We start from the raw sequence: 16,667 nt of genomic DNA, 5'->3' as shown, positions 1-16,667 counted from the left end.
AAATCAGTCTAAGGAAATAAATGCCCTTAAATCTCAGTCACTGTGATGCTTCCCAGGGTACCCTGGGTTGTAATGAACCTTGCTATCACCTGTCCTTAGCACGAGGAAGCCTTGTCTGTGTCTGCCATGGGTCAGCTTCCCACCTCTACCAGCCAGGGGAACATAAGCATTCTCCTCTGGCCTTGCAGGCCCCACTGCTAGTCTAAAGATTAGCAATAGGCACACTCCAACCCCCGACCTTGCCGAGTGTGTCCCTGGTCCACTAGACACTCACCGTATTCCCAGATTCACTCCTTCCAAAAAAACAGTTCTTTCTTAGATCTACCAGTATTACCTTAGATCACCACTCCACTTAACTCACAGCACTTAGATATGTTTATAGTGAAATCAAATATAAATTCAAGTAGAAGTACTGGAAACAAATGGTTACCTATAAAACAAAATCATACTACTCATTCTAGAGCCTAGACTTAGTTAACAAGATACTCTCATGGCTAATAAAGTATTGCTTGGCCAAATCCATGCAGCTCTTTAGCGTCAGGCTGACTGTGACCCTTCTTTCATGAAACATTCACACTGTCTTTTTACCTTCTAAGTGAGGGATTCAATGTGTCTCTTTGCACTCCAAGGCATATCATGCCATGCCTTTGGCTTTATTCATAAACAGGATACCTACTGCTGTTTGTTTCTTCCTGTAAATTTCCTCTCTTGTAGATTTTGCAATCTCAGTTTGCAATTGGCTCAGTAATCAGTATGCAAACAGGCATACACTTTGAGGCATACAATACTCAATACACAAATGGTCATAAAGGGAGATAGATGTCAGATACCTCGGAGAAGTTCCTTTCAGGCAGGGGTATGTCACCTCCTGGTGACCTGCCTTAGCCCCAAGGCATTAAGAGAATAATTATCAGTAAAGATACGTAACTTAAGTATTATCTGTACATACATTTCATAATTATTATGCTGACCAGGGAGCTATTGGCTCTCTGTAAAGACATCATATGCCCCCCTTTGGTGAACTATTAAGCAGGTCTCCGTAAAACTCTAAGTAATCCCTGTGTCCTCTGCCAGTTGGGAACACGGGGTCCCTGGGTCACAGGCACTATATACAGTGATTATACATTATCATAAAGGGCCTGGTCCAATGCCAACTGATATCGATAGAAAGGCTCCCATCAACTTTAGTGGGCAATGGATCAGGCCAAATTGTGATAATCTATCACAATGCAATCTGGACAAAATATCGATTCCTATATGACTCCTATAGTACAATGGGTCTGCCACAAATTTACCTTGAGTAAGTTAGGGGATATTTAAAAAAAAAATTAAATCCCCATCCTCACCTTTCTTTGGGCCTTATGTTCAGAAGATCTGAGCATTCAAAATGACAGCTGAAATCAATAGAGAGTCAAGTTGGGTGAGGTAATATGTTTTATTAGATCAACTTCTGTTGGTGAGAGATACAAGCTTTCAAGCTACACGGAGCTCTTCCTCAGATCTGGGAAAGGTTTTCAGTGTCACAGCTAAATACACGGTCAAACAGATAGTTTTAGCATAACTAGTTAGCACATATTCTAAGGGACCATTCAAATCAATGGGATCTGCAGGTGTTTGGGCCTTCTGAGAATCAAACGTTGCATTATGTCAGCAGCAGTGGATGTGTGTTCCTCAGTTAAGAACCAGGGTAATCAAGAAATTATTAGAGAAAGTTTTGCAGAGAGAGTCTGATTTTGGCTAAGATACGTGTATAATGTAGATAGTCTAATAAAGAATGCAAGTCATTCACAAAAGACCTTTACAAATATTTTCTCTGTATGATGTTCCCTCCAGTGTACACCAGATGGCACTGTGACATTACCTGGTTTAAGGAAAGAAACTATATAGAGCTGGCAGAATTATTTATTGCAAATAATTTATCTGACAGACCCATGCAGAGAATGGAGATACTGAAACAGTGACATATATCATGTTTCTAAAAGTTGCTTTGAAGTTTTGCGTTTGATAAAAAGTGAAACCTGCACTAAGACTCAGATCCCATTCTTCCAATTAATTCCAGGCTGAATTCTGCCCTATTTTTTGGAGGGGTGGGGATGGGCAAGACAAAAGACCTTTAATTTTCCCTAAGCAGGATGAAAAAGTATCAGCTTTCTTTCTAGCTTTCCATCCATAGCTTTTAGTGTCGCAAAAAAAATTCAGAGGGTTATCTTCCAAAGCTTTCCCTAGCAGGGCCCCATAACTCCTGAACATGGACTGCATGACTTCCCACTTCTATTCCCGCATCTAACCATGTTCCCAGCTTTCCCAACTTCATGGACTAGTGTGCAGAGGACTTTTTTATTTTGAGAGATTCCCTTTGTGACTGGACTGCTTATCTGTGTTAGAGATAGGAGCTTTGAGTCTACTGCTGGCTAATGGAACAGATCTCCAATGGATAAATTGGGAACTGAAACTGCTGTTTAGTGTTTGACACACTTTCTCAGAGCATCCAGAACTGTAATTCACCTTGTTACTCCTCTGCCTTAGCAAAAGAGGGATTTGTTGGTGTTAAACTGTGTGACAGCTCCCCACCAGCCCAAACAAATTTCTTAGGACTCCCCCTGTCCTAACTTTGCCTTGCAGGTTAACCCTTAGTGTACTTCAGTTCCCAAACTATCCAGAAGCATCTCCCTGCAGCATCCAGCCCCTTTCACTGGACACTCACAGAAATTACCAAGTCTGCTGTCTCCAAAAAGACAGAGTTCACAGGAGCCTGTTCGCTCAGCTGAGGGTGCACGCCTCAATTTAATATAACAGCAATGAGCTGAATTTATCATACAAGAACAAGTTTATTAATAAAGATCAGAGATTTAAGTGATACTAAGTGAGATAATAGGAACAGAGCGGGGGAGGAATAGCTCAGTGGTTTGAGCACTGGCCTACTAAACCCAGGGTTGTGAATTCAATCCTTGAGGGGGCCATTTAGGGATCTAGGGCAAAAATCTGTCTGGGGATTGCTCCTGCTTTGAGCAGGGGGTTGGACTAGATGACCTCCTGAGGTCCCTTCCAACCCTGACATTAATGGTTACAAATAAAAACAAAAGTATAATAATGTTTCTAGTGACTAACACTGAACTAAACAAGCAACAATCCTGGACTAAGATAAGTTTCTTACCTAAGCCAACCTTTCAGCATCACCCACCCCACCTGCTTGGGGATCCATCATTCAGGGAAAGCAAAAAAAGTGCTGGACCCTTTGTTCCCTCTGTGATGGATAACAAAGCAGCCCACTTCTTCAGATACATAGAATGGAATATATATATATATATACACACACACACACACACACACACCCCATGAAAAGGTGGAAGTAGCCATATCAACTCTAAGAGGCTAATTAATTAAGATGAGCAATTATCAGCAGGGGGAAAAAAAACGTTTGTAGTGATAATCAAGATGGCTCATTTCAGACAGTTGACAAGAGGTGTGAGAATAGTTAACATCTCCACTCAAAAATAACTTCACGAACCCGTCCACAACTCTCCTCACTTTTCCCAGTGAGAGAAACAAGCCCTCTGAGCCTCATTGTAACCCTGGAGGAAAACATCTCAGAGGGAACACATGGGAGAGAAGGGACAGACCATCCTGCTGTAATCGCTGCCTGAGGGTTTGGGGATTAGTCACACGCAGCACTCCTGATGCTGCTGACGTGGTGCTAGAGACAGGGCTCATTTCACAAGGAAAATTAACTGGGAAAGGCTGGGTAAAGGGGTAGATGCTGCTGAATGAATACTACATAGAGTCAGGCGTCTGCTCCTGCAGCAGACCATTGGGAAGGCTCCCCGCAACTCCTCCTCCAGCACTGCCCCTTTTCCCCCCTCCTACCTCCAGATCCGTAGTCAGGCAGAGGGAGAAGGGGAGGGGTGGACTGCAAAAGTAGCTGCTCCAGCTACTGACTCATGCACAGGAAGACGGGCAGTAGCAGCTGCAGAAGAGGGATGGCAGGGGGAAGCAGGCGTACCAAGGCAGCAGCATCCTTCTGCCTGGCCTGGGCACTTTACCTGGCAACAGTCACCTTCTCTCAGCTGGCAGATGGGAGGGAAGCCAGAGTAGACTGGACACAGGAGAAGGTGGGTCACGGTTGTATTTCACAAACTGGTTCTTGTCTTCTCACCCCCACTTAAATGCAGAGTGGGGCTTTGGCATATGTGGGTGTGGGGAGGGGAGATCAGCAGCTGAGCTGTTGAATCCAGGCCTGCCTCTCAGTCTGGAGGCTTCTAGAAGAGGAGTTCCGATTCAGACAGACACTCTCATTTGATCCCTACTCCTTCCTTATAAGAGGCACAATGGCATGAATTGCATCTTTGTTGTGCAGCCTGTGGCTGGGATCAGGGCTCTATCTTCAGTGTAAGAGCTGCGGATGGGATAATAACACAGTGTGGGTGGATGGGCTAAGTTCTCTGAGCCACCCACAACGTAGAGATCAGAGTAAATCTTAGCTTGTTATTATTTAGAGAGCACTGTGAGCATACATAACACAGACTCAGACAGGTAAAGAGAACATGGCCTTCATAATAATTTAATGGCTGCAGATAATTCTTTTCCTCAATGTATTATGGTGATAATATGAAATTCACATTAACCTAGCACTGGCAACTCAACAAGAGAAACATTTTGCAGAGAATTGTTGAACTTGAAAAAAAGAGACAAAATCTAAGACTGTTAAGACTGCAGAAAATAAATGAGAGAGAGAGAGACTATAATTAAAATGATTCAGAGAGCATTATATGTTGGTCTGAGGAAATGAAGGTCTCTGTTAAAATAGTAAATTCTGTCTAGCATGGAAAGTACAGGTAGGGACTATAATAATGACAACAGAACTGCTGCATAATTATTTGGAAATAAGATAATATTAGCATGTTTTGTTTCATCCAGAGTTATTTGTGTTTCTTAAAAAAACATTGTGTAAACCAATTACAACAATAAGATCTCAGGATTAATACTTAGTGAGATAGAATAATACAGCAGTAAAAATACAGGCAGACACTCAAACCATAACAGTTATTTGGCCTGATTACACTAGTCTACAATTTTTGAGAAGTCGTCTGCTTCAGAGATAAAATGTGCTATTTATTATGTATTTTAATGTGCTGAATTAAAATATGACAATTAAAACAACTGATTGGCTACTGTTTCTAAGATATTTAAGTTTTTACATTTTATGTCTATGTCTATTGTGTAGATAGTAGAGTTTTAATCATAAATTGTAAACCTAGGTCTTTTCATGTGTTTCTGGTTGCTTTACATGATATTTCACCTGTCCTGTTTATGTAACACTTTAAAAATCAGCAAAAGGGTTATATAAATAAATTTTATTATGAAACAAAAGGCAAAAAACTATTATGTACATAGTTTAGTTCTATTCAGTGTCTACTTGGGGCTTCTTGGCTTGTCTCTTGTATTCATTAAATGGAGCATCTCTTGTCACTGTCCAGCAATAGTCTACAAGCATTGATGGGCTCCATTTGCCCTGATAGCGTTTCTCCATTGTTGCAATGTCCTGGTGAAATCGCTCGCCGTGCTCGTCGCTCACTGCTCCGCAGTTCGGTGGAAAAAAATCTAGACGAGAGTGCAAAAAATGTATCTTTAGTGACATGTTGCAACCAAGGCTTTTGTATGCCTTGAGGAGGTTTTCCACCAACAATCTGTAGTTGTCTCCCTTGTTGTTTCTGAGAAAATTTACTGCCACTAACTGGAAGGCTTTCCATGCCGTCTTTTCCTTGCCACGCAGTGCATGGTCAAATGCATCATCTTGAAGAAGTTCACGAATCTGAGGACCAACAAAGACACCTTCCTTTATCTTAGCTTCACTTAACCTTGGAAATTTTCCACGGAGGTACTTGAAAGCTGCTTGTGTTTTGTCAATGGCCTTGACAAAGTTCTTCATCAGACCCAGCTTGATGTATAAGGGTGGTAACAAAATCTTCTTTGATTCAACAAGTGGTGGATGCTGAACACATTTCCTCCCAGTCTCCAATGACTGTCGGAGTGGCCAATCTTTCTTGATGTAGTGGGAATCTCTTGCACGATTATCCCATTCGCAGAGAAAACAGCAGTACTTTGTGTATCCAGTCTGCAGACCAAGCAAGAGAGCAACAACCTTCAAATCGCCACAAAGCTGCCACTGATGTTGGTCATAGTTTATGCACCTCAAAAGTTGTTTCATGTTGTCATAGGTTTCCTTCATATGGACTGCATGACCAACTGGAATTGATGGCAAAACATTGCCATTATGCAGTAAAACAGCTTTAAGACTCGTCTTCGATGAATCAATGAACAGTCTCCACTCATATGGATCATGAATGATGTTGAGGGCTGCCATCACACCATTGATGTTGTTGCAGGCTACAAGATCACCTTCCATGAAGAAGAATGGGACAAGATCCTTTTGACGGTCATGGAACATGGAAATGCTAACATCACCTGCCAGGAGATTCCACTGCTGTAGTCTGGAGCCCAACAGCTCTTGCCTTACTCTTGGGTAGTTCCAAATCCCTGACAAGGGCATTCAGTTCACCTTGTGTTATGAGCTGTGGTTCAGAGGAGGAGGATGGGAGAAAATGTGGGTCCTGTGGCATTGATGGTTCAGGACCAGAAGTTTCATCCTCTTTCTCATCTGACTCAAGTGAGAATGATTCTGGTGCATCAGAAACCGGCAGTCCTTCTCCGTGGGGTACTGGGCGTGTCAAGGCTGTATTCCCACTTTGAACTTTAGGGTACAAATGCAGGGGCCTGCATGAAAACTTTTAAGCTTAACTACCAGCTTAGCTCTGGTCCGCTGCCACCATTTCCCAATTGGATTCCCTCCCTGGGAAGCCTTGAGAAACCTTTCACCAATTCCCTGGTGAAAACAGATCCAAACCCCTTGGATCTTAAAACAAGGAGAAATTAACCATTCCCCTCCTTCCTCCCACCAACTCCTGGTGAATACAGATCCAACCCCCTTGGATCTAAAACAAGGAGAAATTAACCATCCCCCCTCCTTCCTCCCACCAACTCCTGGTGAATACAGATCCAACCCCCTTGGATCTAAAACAAGGAGAAATTAACCATCCCCCCTCCTTCCTCCCACCAACTCCTGGTGAATACAGATCCAACCCCCTTGGATCTAAAACAAGGAGAAATTAACCATTCCCCTCCTTCCTCCCACCAACTCCTGGTGAATACAGATCCAACCCCCTTGGATCTAAAACAAGGAAAAATCAATCAGGTTCTTAAAAAGAAGGCTTTTAATTAAAGAAAAAGGTAAAAATCATCTCTGTAAAATCAGTATGGAAATTAACCTTAAAGGGTAATTAAACTTAAAGAGCTCAGAGGACTCCCCTCTAGTTTTAGGTTCAAAGTACAGCAAACAAAGATAAACACTCTAGTAAAAGGTACATTTACAAGTTGAGAAAACAAAGGAAAACTAACACGCCTTGCCTGGCTATTTACTTACAAGTTTGAAATAGGAGAGACTTGTTTAGAAAGATGTGGAGAACCTGGATTGATGTCTGGTCCCTCTCAGTCCGGAGAGCGAACACACTCCCAAACAAAGAACACAAACAAAAGCCTTCCCCCCCCCCCCCCCCCAAGATTTGAAAGTATCTTGTCCCCTTATTGGTCCTTTAGGTCAGATGCCAGCCAGGTTACCTGAGCTTCTTAACCCTTTACAGGGAAAAGGATTTTGGAGTCTCTGGCCAGGAGGGATTTTATAGTACTGTACACAGGACAGCTGTTACCCTTCCCTTTATAGTTATGACACGCCCCCCCAAATCACAGATAGTGTTGGACGTTTGGTTCCACACTGGCTGTGATTTCTTCCTGGAGTTCTATGAGAAAACAGAGTTAATAAGACACATGTACCTTTAGACATACTACTGATTATATAAAAACTAACAATATGTTTTATTCCAAGAACAATTGTTAACCAGTTAACTCTGGGAAACTTTCCCAGGAGAGTGCATCAGCCACTTTGTTAGAAGCTCCCGAAATGTGTTGTATTTCAAAATTAAAATTTTGGAGAGCTAAACTCCACCGAAGAAGTTTTTTGTTATTTCCCTTGTGTGACGTTATTGATATAATCTGAGACCATATAGATCATTGTTGCCACCGAGGTCCTGTAGTGGCACGCAAATCTTGTATAAAGGGGGTCAAATGGGGTGTCTAAGACAAGGTTATGGTTTACTGGTTATGATTATGCTGTCTATACGTGTGTATCAATTTTGTAGTTGAAGTTATAAATATTGGCTCTATACTGTCTGTATTTCAAACTTATGCTATGCTGCTGGGTGACATCCCAGACAAACTGGTGTTAGCTCTGCCTAGCCTGCTTGATGGCCCATTAAGGACCATCAGCTATACAATGGACCCACTGAGAGAAGGCAAATATGCCTTGAGACTCAGCAAAGTATGCAGGAACTTGCCCATGTGACTCCAGACGCCATTTTGCTGTAATTTTCCACAGTAAGAACAAAGAGGTGTTCTTACACCTGGAAAAGACTATATAAGGCTGATGCCTCATCTCCATCTTGTCTTCAATCCTGCTTCATACCTCTGGAGGAACTTTGCTACAAGCTGAAGCTTTGAACAAAGGACTGAGGACCCATCCCAGCGGGGGATGTATTCCAGAGACTTGATTTGAACCTGAAGTTTATTCCATTGCTGCTGCAAGCTTGAACCAAGAACTTTGCCATTACTGTATGTAATTGATTCCATTTAACCAAGTCCTCTTAGTCTGGCTGGTTTGGTTTGCCTTACAGGTGGAAAAAACCCCAGCCTTGGGCTGTAATTGCCCTATTTGAGCAATTTGTCCTGAGTTGGCACTCTCAGTTGGGTTCCACCAGAACTGCATTGTCACACCTTGGCGGTATGAAGCCACTGTAGCGCAGCATGGTCTGTTTGTAGTTGGAAACGCCGTCCCCAAACATATGGGCGTAGCTTTTCCAGTGCGTACACAATGGCGTAGTATTCCTTTTTGCTGATTGACCAGTGGCTTTTCCTCTCAGACAGTTTCTTACGGAGAAACACGACAGGATGGAATTCTTGATCCGGTTCTTCCTGCATTAAAACTGCTCCCACGCCTCGCTCGGACGCATTTGTGGTTACTTGGAACAGTTTGTCAAAGTCTGGGGCCCTTAGCACAGGGTCAGACATGAGTGTTGCCTTAAGCTGGTTAAAGGCCTTTTGACACTCATCAGTCCACTGAACTGCATTTGGCTGGTTCTTTTCGGTTAGGTCTGTCAGCGGGGCGGTGATTTGGCTGTAGTGGGGTACAAATCGCCTATAATATCCAGCCAAGCCTAAGAAGGACTGGACCTGTTTTTTAGACTTTGGAACCGGCCACTTTTGGATAGCATCCACTTTGGCCTGTAGGGGATTTATAGTTCCTCGACCCACCTGGTGCCCCAGGTAAGTTACTTTGTTTTGGCCTATTTGACACTTTTTAGCCTTAACAGTTAGTCCTGCCTGCTGGATGCGCTCGAAAACTTTTTCCAGGTGCTCTGCCCATGAATCAGAAAAAATGGCCACATCATCCAGGTAGGCAACTGCAGATTCTCCCAATCCCGCTAGGAGACCATCTACAAGTTTTTGGAAGGTGGCAGGTGCATTTCGCAACCCGAAAGGGAGTACATTGAATTCATACACCCCTGCCTGGGTGACGAAGGCTGACCTTTCCTTAGCAGGTTCATCTAGTGGTACTTGCCAGTACCCCGTGGTTAAGTCTAAAGTAGAGATGAATTGGGCATGTCCCAATTTCTCCAATAGCTCATCTGTGCGTGGCATTGGATAGTTGTCAGGACGAGTTACAGCATTTAGCTTATGGTAGTCCACGCAAAAGCGTATTTCCCCATCTGGTTTGGGAACTAGAACTACTGGAGATGCCCATGCATTATTAGAGGGGCGGATTATACCCATCTGTAGCATGTCCTGGATCTCCCTTTGTATAGCAGTTTTGGCATGAGGTGATTCCCGGTAGGGTGGGGTTCTAATTGGGTGAGCATTACCTGTGTCAATGGAGTGGTATGCCCGTTCGGTCTGTCCTGGAGTGGCTGAGAAAATGGGTGCAAAGCTTGTGCACAGCTCCTTGATCTGCTGTCGCTGCAGACGTCCAAGGGTCGTGGAGAGGTTCACCTCTTCCACACCACCATCCTTTTTTCCTTCGTAGTAGACACCTTCAGGCCACTCCGCATCATCTGTTTCCTGGGCTGTAAACTGGCAAACGTTTAATTCTCTGAAATAAAAGGGCTTAAGAGATTTAACATGGTATACCTTAGGCTTTATGTTGGAGGTGGGGGAGGCTATGAGATAGTTAACAGCTCCTAGGCGCTCCTGGACCGTGAATGGTTCTTCCCACGACGCTTCCATTTTATGGGCCTGGAGCGCCTTTAAGACCATGACTTGGTCTCCTACTTTGAAGGACCGTTCTCTGGAATGTTTATCATATCAGGCCTTTTGCTCTTCCTGAGCATCCTTTAGGTTTTCTTTAGCAAGGGCTAAAGAGTGTCGGAGGGTGCTTTGTAGGTTGCTTACAAAGTCTAGAATGTTAGTTCCTGGAGAAGGCGTAAACCCCTCCCATTGCTGCTTCATCAACTGTAAAGGCCCCTTCACCTCGCGGCCATACACAAGTTCAAATGGTGAAAACCCTAAACTGGGATGTGGTACAGCCCTGTAGGCGAAAAGCAACTGCTGCAACACTAGGTCCCAATTATTGGAGTGTTCATTTACGAATTTACGTATCATGGCCCCCAAAGTTCCATTAAACCTCTCCACCAGGCCATTGGTTTCATGGTGGTAAGGGGTGGCAACCAAGTGATTTCACCCCATGAGCTTCCCACAGGTTTTCCATGGTCCCTGCCAGGAAATTAGTTCCCGAATCTGTAAGGATGTCGGAGGGGCCAACCTACCCTGGCAAAAATGTCTGTTAATGCTTGGCACACACTTTTAGCCCTGGTGTTGCTTAAGGGTACTGCTTCCGGCCATCGGGTAGCAAAATCCATGAAAGTCAGTACGTACTGCTTTCCTCTGGGTGTCTTCTTTGGGAAAGGACCCAGAATATCCACAGCTACTCGCTGAAATGGGACCTCAATTATGGGTAGTGGCTGGAGAGGGGCTTTAACCTGGTCTTGGGGCTTTCCCACTCGTTGGCACACCTCACAAGACCGGACATAATTAGCAACGTCCTTGCCCATTCCCTCCCAGTGGAAGGACTTCCCCAACCGGTCTTTGGTTCTGTTCACCCCAGAATGGCCACTGGGATGATCATGGGCTAAGCTCAAGAGCTTTACCCGATACTTAGTGGGAACTACCAACTGTCTTTGAGGATGCCAGTCTTCCTGGTGCCCACCAGAAAGAGTCTCCTTGTATAAAAGTCCTTGTTCTACAACAAACCGGGATCGGTTAGAAGAGCTGAGAGGCGGTGGGGGCTCCGCGCCGCCGCCCAAGCTTTCTGAAGGCTGTCATCTGCTTCCTGCTCGGCCTGGAACTGTTCCCTTGATGCTGGAGACATCAGTTCCTCCTTGGACTGTGGACTGGGGCTTGGTCCCTCTGGAAGCGATGCAGGTGCTGGGGCTGTTTCCATTGACTGTGATCCGCTATCCGCTGGTGCACTATGTTGTATCTCAGGCTCTGGCTGAGCCTCTTAGGTAGGGTTATCTGCTGCATTCCGCCAGGTCAGGCTCGCTGGTGCCCTCTGGCGTTGGAGTTGTAGACGGGTTTGCAAGCGCTGGACTCAGTGCTGGCAATGGTTCTGGTGCTGGTTGCGTTGCCAGTTCCGGTTCTGGGACTGGCTTTGGCTGGGTCTCTGGGATTGGATCCACTACAGCTGTTGCAGTCGTTGGCAGGGGATCCCGGTTCCACCACCCTTGTTTGGGTCTTTGGTAACACAGACGGGGCCCTGGTGGGACGGCTCAGGAACAGGGATGGGGGTGAAAGCTTGCTTAGCCTGGCTGCGGGTGACTATTCCCACCCTCTTGGCTAGCTTTACATGGTTGGCCAAATCTTCCCCCAGCAGCTGGGAATGGGATAATTGTCATAGACTGCAAAAGTCCACATTCCTGACCAGCCCTTGTACTGGACATGCAACGTGGCTGTAGGCAAGGTTACAGACTGTGACACGAAGGGTTGAATTGTCACTGTAGCCTCCGGGTTGATGAGTTTGGGGTCCACTAGGGATTGGTGGATAGTTGACACTTGTGCCCCAGTGTCCCTCCAAGCGATAACCTTCTTTCCCGCCCACTCTCAAGGTTTCCCTTCGCTCCGAGGGTATGAGAGAGACATCTGGGTCTGGGGATCTTTGGTGTGATTGGGGTGTAATGAACTGTAATCGGTTGGGGTTCTTGGGGCAGTGAGCCTTTATATGTCCCAGTTCATTACATTTAAAACATCGCCCTGCTAAGGTATCACCGGGGCGATGTTGGTTGGTGGAGACTGGTGTGGTGGGGTGAGAAGGCGTCTGGGGTTTCCCTTGGGATGTGGGTGGGGCCTTGGGTTGTCTCCGGTGGTAAGGTTTTGTTTCGGCTTGCCCCTTCTGATATTCGCTCCAACTGCTACTAGTTTTTTTCTTTTCTGCCACCTCCACCCATTTGGCTCCAATCTCCCCCGCCTCAGTTACAGTTTTGGGCTTCCTATCTAGGATGTACCTTTCTATTTTCTCAGGAACACCCTCTAAAAACTGCTCCATTTTTACTAGGGAAACCAGATCTTCCAGAGATTTAACATTTGCTCCTGACACCCAGGCATCACAATTTTTGTCAATGTGGTAGGCATGCCGGGTAAATGACACATCGGGTTTCCACTTTAGGGCTCTGAACCGCCGACGGGCATGCTCGGGTGTTAGCCCCATTCTGAGTCTGGCCTTGTTTTTAAAAAGTTCAGAACTGTTTATGTGTTCCTTAGGCATTTCAGCCGCCACCTCTGCTAAGGGTCCACTGAGCTGCGGCCTCAGCTCTACCATGTACTGGTCTGCAGTGATGCTGTATCCAAGGCAGGCCCTTTCAAAAATTTTTAAGAAGGCCTCAGTATCATCGCCTGCCTTGTAGGTGGGGAATTTTCTGGAATGGGAAGTGGTACCTGGAGAGGGGTTGTTAGGATTGGCTGGTGCATCCTGCTTAGCCTTTGCTACTTCCAGTTCATGCTTCCTTTCTTTTTCTCTCTCCTCCATCTCCTTTTCTTTCAGCTCCATAGTTCTCTTGTGAGCCTCCTCTTTGGCTTTTTTCAGCTCCATCTCTCTCTTGTGGGCCTTCTCTTTGGCTTTTTCTTCTCTTGCTCTCTGCTCTGTCTCGAGTTTTGTTAATTGAAGCAGTCTCTGATGTTTTCTTTTATTTTCTTTTGCTTCTAGTTTGGCCAGTTCTATTTTTTTAGCTACTTCTTTGGTAGTCATTTTCCTGTTTTCTTGTGCTGGGTCACCCCCTCTGCAGTTGACTGAAACTGGGAAGCTCTCAGCTCTGGCTGCTGCTGAGTTAACAGAGACTTTCTAACTAGCTACTCCCGAGGATGTAAAAAGAAAAAAAACAATTCAGCTTGTAAATTCCTTTTACCCTGTCCTTTGTTTGCTTATTTGAACACTTCTCTTAACAAAGGACCTTGTTAAAAAAACATCTCTCCTTGCCTGAAGGCAGAGGTGTTAAAAGTTATGCATCTATTTACCTTCAGCTCTGCTTTTCAAGCAGCTAGAAGGAAAAAAAAAATCTCACTGGCTTTTGGGTTTAAAATGATCCCACCGCTCTGCCACCATGTCAAGGCTGTATTCCCACTTTGAACTTTAGGGTACAAATGTAGGGGCCTGCATGAAAACTTTTAAGCTTAACTACCAGCTTAGCTCTGATCCGCTGCCACCATTTCCCAAATGGATTCCCTCCCTGGGAAGCCTTGAGAAACCTTTCACCAATTCCCTAGTGAAAACAGATCCAAACCCCTTGGATCTTAAAACAAGGAGAAATTAACCATCCCCCCTCCTTCCTCCCACCAACTCCTGGTGAATACAGATCCAACCCCCCTTGGATCTAAAACAAGGAAAAATCAATCAGGTTCTTAAAAAGAAGGCTTTTAATTAAAGAAAAAAGGTAAAAATCATCTCTGTAAAATCAGTATGGTAATTAACCTTACAGGGTAATTAAACTTAAAGAGCTCAGAGGACTCCCCTCTAGTTTTAGGTTCAAAGTACAGCAAACAAAGAAACACTCTAGTAAAAGGTACATTTACAAGTTAAGAAAACAAAGGAAAACTAACACGCCTTGCCTGGCTATTTACTTACAAGTTTGAAATAGGAGAGACTTGTTTAGAAAAATGTGGAAAACCTGGATTAATGTCTGGTCCCTCTCAGTCCCGAGAGCGAACACACTCCCAAACAAAGAACACAAACAAAAGCCTTCCCCAGCCCCCCTCCCCCAAGATTTGAAAGTATCTTGTCCCCTTATTGGTCCTTTAGGTCAGATGCCAGCCAGGTTACCTGAGCTTCTTAACCCTTTACAGGGAAAAGGATTTTGGAGTCTCTGGCCAGGAGGTATTTTATAGTACTGTACAGAGGACAGCTGTTACCCTTCCCTTTATAGTTATGACAGGGCGTATAGCTGATGGAATGTTTGGATAATACACAGTCCATTTTTTTGACACACCTTTCCCAACTGGAGGCACCATGCAGAAGTAACAATTACTGGTATGATCTGTTGGCTCTCTCCAAATCATTGGCACTGCAAAAGGCATAGATTTCCTTTCCCTGTTCAACCACTGGCGAAGATTTGTTGCATAAGTGTTGCAGCATATATGTGGGGCCCACCTCTTGTCCTGATCTCCAATTTTGCAGTCAAAATAAAGGTGATAGGCTTTCTTAACCATAGTGGTTATACTGCACTTTTGTGATGCAAAAGTCACTTCACCACAAACATAGCAGAAGTTATCTGCACTGTTCACACAAGTACGAGGCATCTCTGCTCACTTTGGCTAAACAGAAATGTGTCCCTTTGCAAAATCAAACTGACAAATAAGAGAGCATGACACTGTATGATTTCTAGAGCTAATATAGGGCAATTTGTTCAGCAGAGTGATGTAAGCTTCGTTATGATTGCATCATCCATGACTTCTAGGAATAACATGATGCAATTCATATCATGTATGACGCAATACCAGCTTCAGATTGCATCATTCATTGTTTTGCCTAAAAAGCAAGTACTGTCCAAACCCAGTCATAGATTTATTCATAGATCCAGTCAAAGATGAATTTTAGTCATTTCTGGTTTAAATTTAAATCCCTTCCCTTTATAACTCACTTATCCTCCGCCATTCCCAAGTCAAGGGTCATATATACTGACCCAATAGCATATCTTGAAAACTAGAGGCAATCAACAATTTTAAGCATCATTTTCGTTCTCAGTGACCCAGAATTAGTAAAGTTCGACTACATTTATTTCAGAAGCATTTTGGCTGTAGAGCAGGGTTATGAAACACTAGCATGGTTTCTTCATGCAGAAGTTATTTGAGCCACATGAAATATAATAGATTGTGGAGTTTCAAGGTTAATTTAATCAAGTGTTCCAAGACTTTCAAATGGAAAAAATGTTCAAGACCCATTTTGAGTTGATCATAAAGAATCTGAGCCCAAAGTTCATCTAGAATTGACTGACTTCTAGTAATCTGATGTAACATCCAGTGATGTATAGGGCTGCAGTCAGAATTTACCAGGCCCAAGACAAGACGACAAGTGAGGCTCCCTTCTGTTCTATTTTTCATTAACTTTCTCTTTGTCATCTTCTCACATCCTATTTGTTTAGTTAGATTTGTTTTAATTATTTTACTTTTTTAAAAGAGGTCTGTGCCCAGTAGAATTCTGTTTGGCTCATCGTCATGTATTCATATTTATCTTTCCAGATATAACCCATGGGGCAACACTGTAGGCCACTGAGCAAGTATCTAACTGAGGCCAAGTCCACTGGTCATTACAGAAAATGCTGAGCAGCATCAGTGCCTCTCTCCAGCTCTTTTTCTCACCATACATACGCTCCCTCTCCTTACCTCACCCACCCACTATACTCACTCTGTCCTATCTACTGAGCCAACCCCCTTGCCTTTGATTTCAGTGTAAACATCAGGCCTTCACACTACCCCTCATCACTGTAACCGTTCTACCAGGTGGAGTCAGCAGCACAAAGGCTGGGTTCACTGTCTAGGGCAGTGGTTTTCAAGCTGAAGTATGTGTACCTCTAGGGGTACGCAAGCTCTCATCAAGGGGTAATGGTGGACAATACATTTTATTACACCCTGTAATGGTGGACAATGCCAAGTGTTACTAAATAAAATGCAATCTAATCATAGTTATATGATGATCCTATCTCAGATGGGGATATGCCATAGGCTACATTATTTGGAAAGGGATACGCAGCCTAAAAAGTTTGAAAACTACTGGTCTAGGAGTTTCTCTTAACAACAGACAATGGAACGAGCTCAAGCCCCCTCCCAGTCATCTGGAAAAACAAAACACCACTGGCTGGGCACTTCTAAGAGGTAATATTTCCCCTCTCGCAAGCTCTGAATCTGTGTATAACAAAAGAAAACTTTTATTAAACGGGGACCCAACATGTATTTGGGAAAACACCACAACCATAATTCAAAAGCATCTGACCACAGGCAAACACCCACCCCACAGTGCTTTGGGC

General features: G+C 44.2%; 1 protein-coding gene across 1 annotated transcript in view; it reads left to right on the top strand.

Moving 5' to 3' along the window:
* The first annotated feature begins 3,696 nt into the window (after window positions 1–3,696).
* The window catches only part of QPCT (glutaminyl-peptide cyclotransferase), a 29,272-nt gene continuing 16,301 nt past the window's right edge, over window positions 3,697–16,667 (top strand). The window contains exon 1 of the mRNA XM_005296238.5: window positions 3,697–4,109. Coding sequence (XP_005296295.2) covers window positions 3,939–4,109 — 171 coding nt within the window. The 5' untranslated portion in view covers window positions 3,697–3,938. The remainder of the gene's footprint in view (window positions 4,110–16,667) is intronic.

Source organism: Chrysemys picta, chromosome 3 (genome assembly GCF_011386835.1).
Source record: "Chrysemys picta bellii isolate R12L10 chromosome 3, ASM1138683v2, whole genome shotgun sequence".
Classification (NCBI taxonomy): domain Eukaryota; kingdom Metazoa; phylum Chordata; order Testudines; family Emydidae; genus Chrysemys; species Chrysemys picta.
This window is presented reverse-complemented; position numbering and strand designations above follow the sequence as displayed.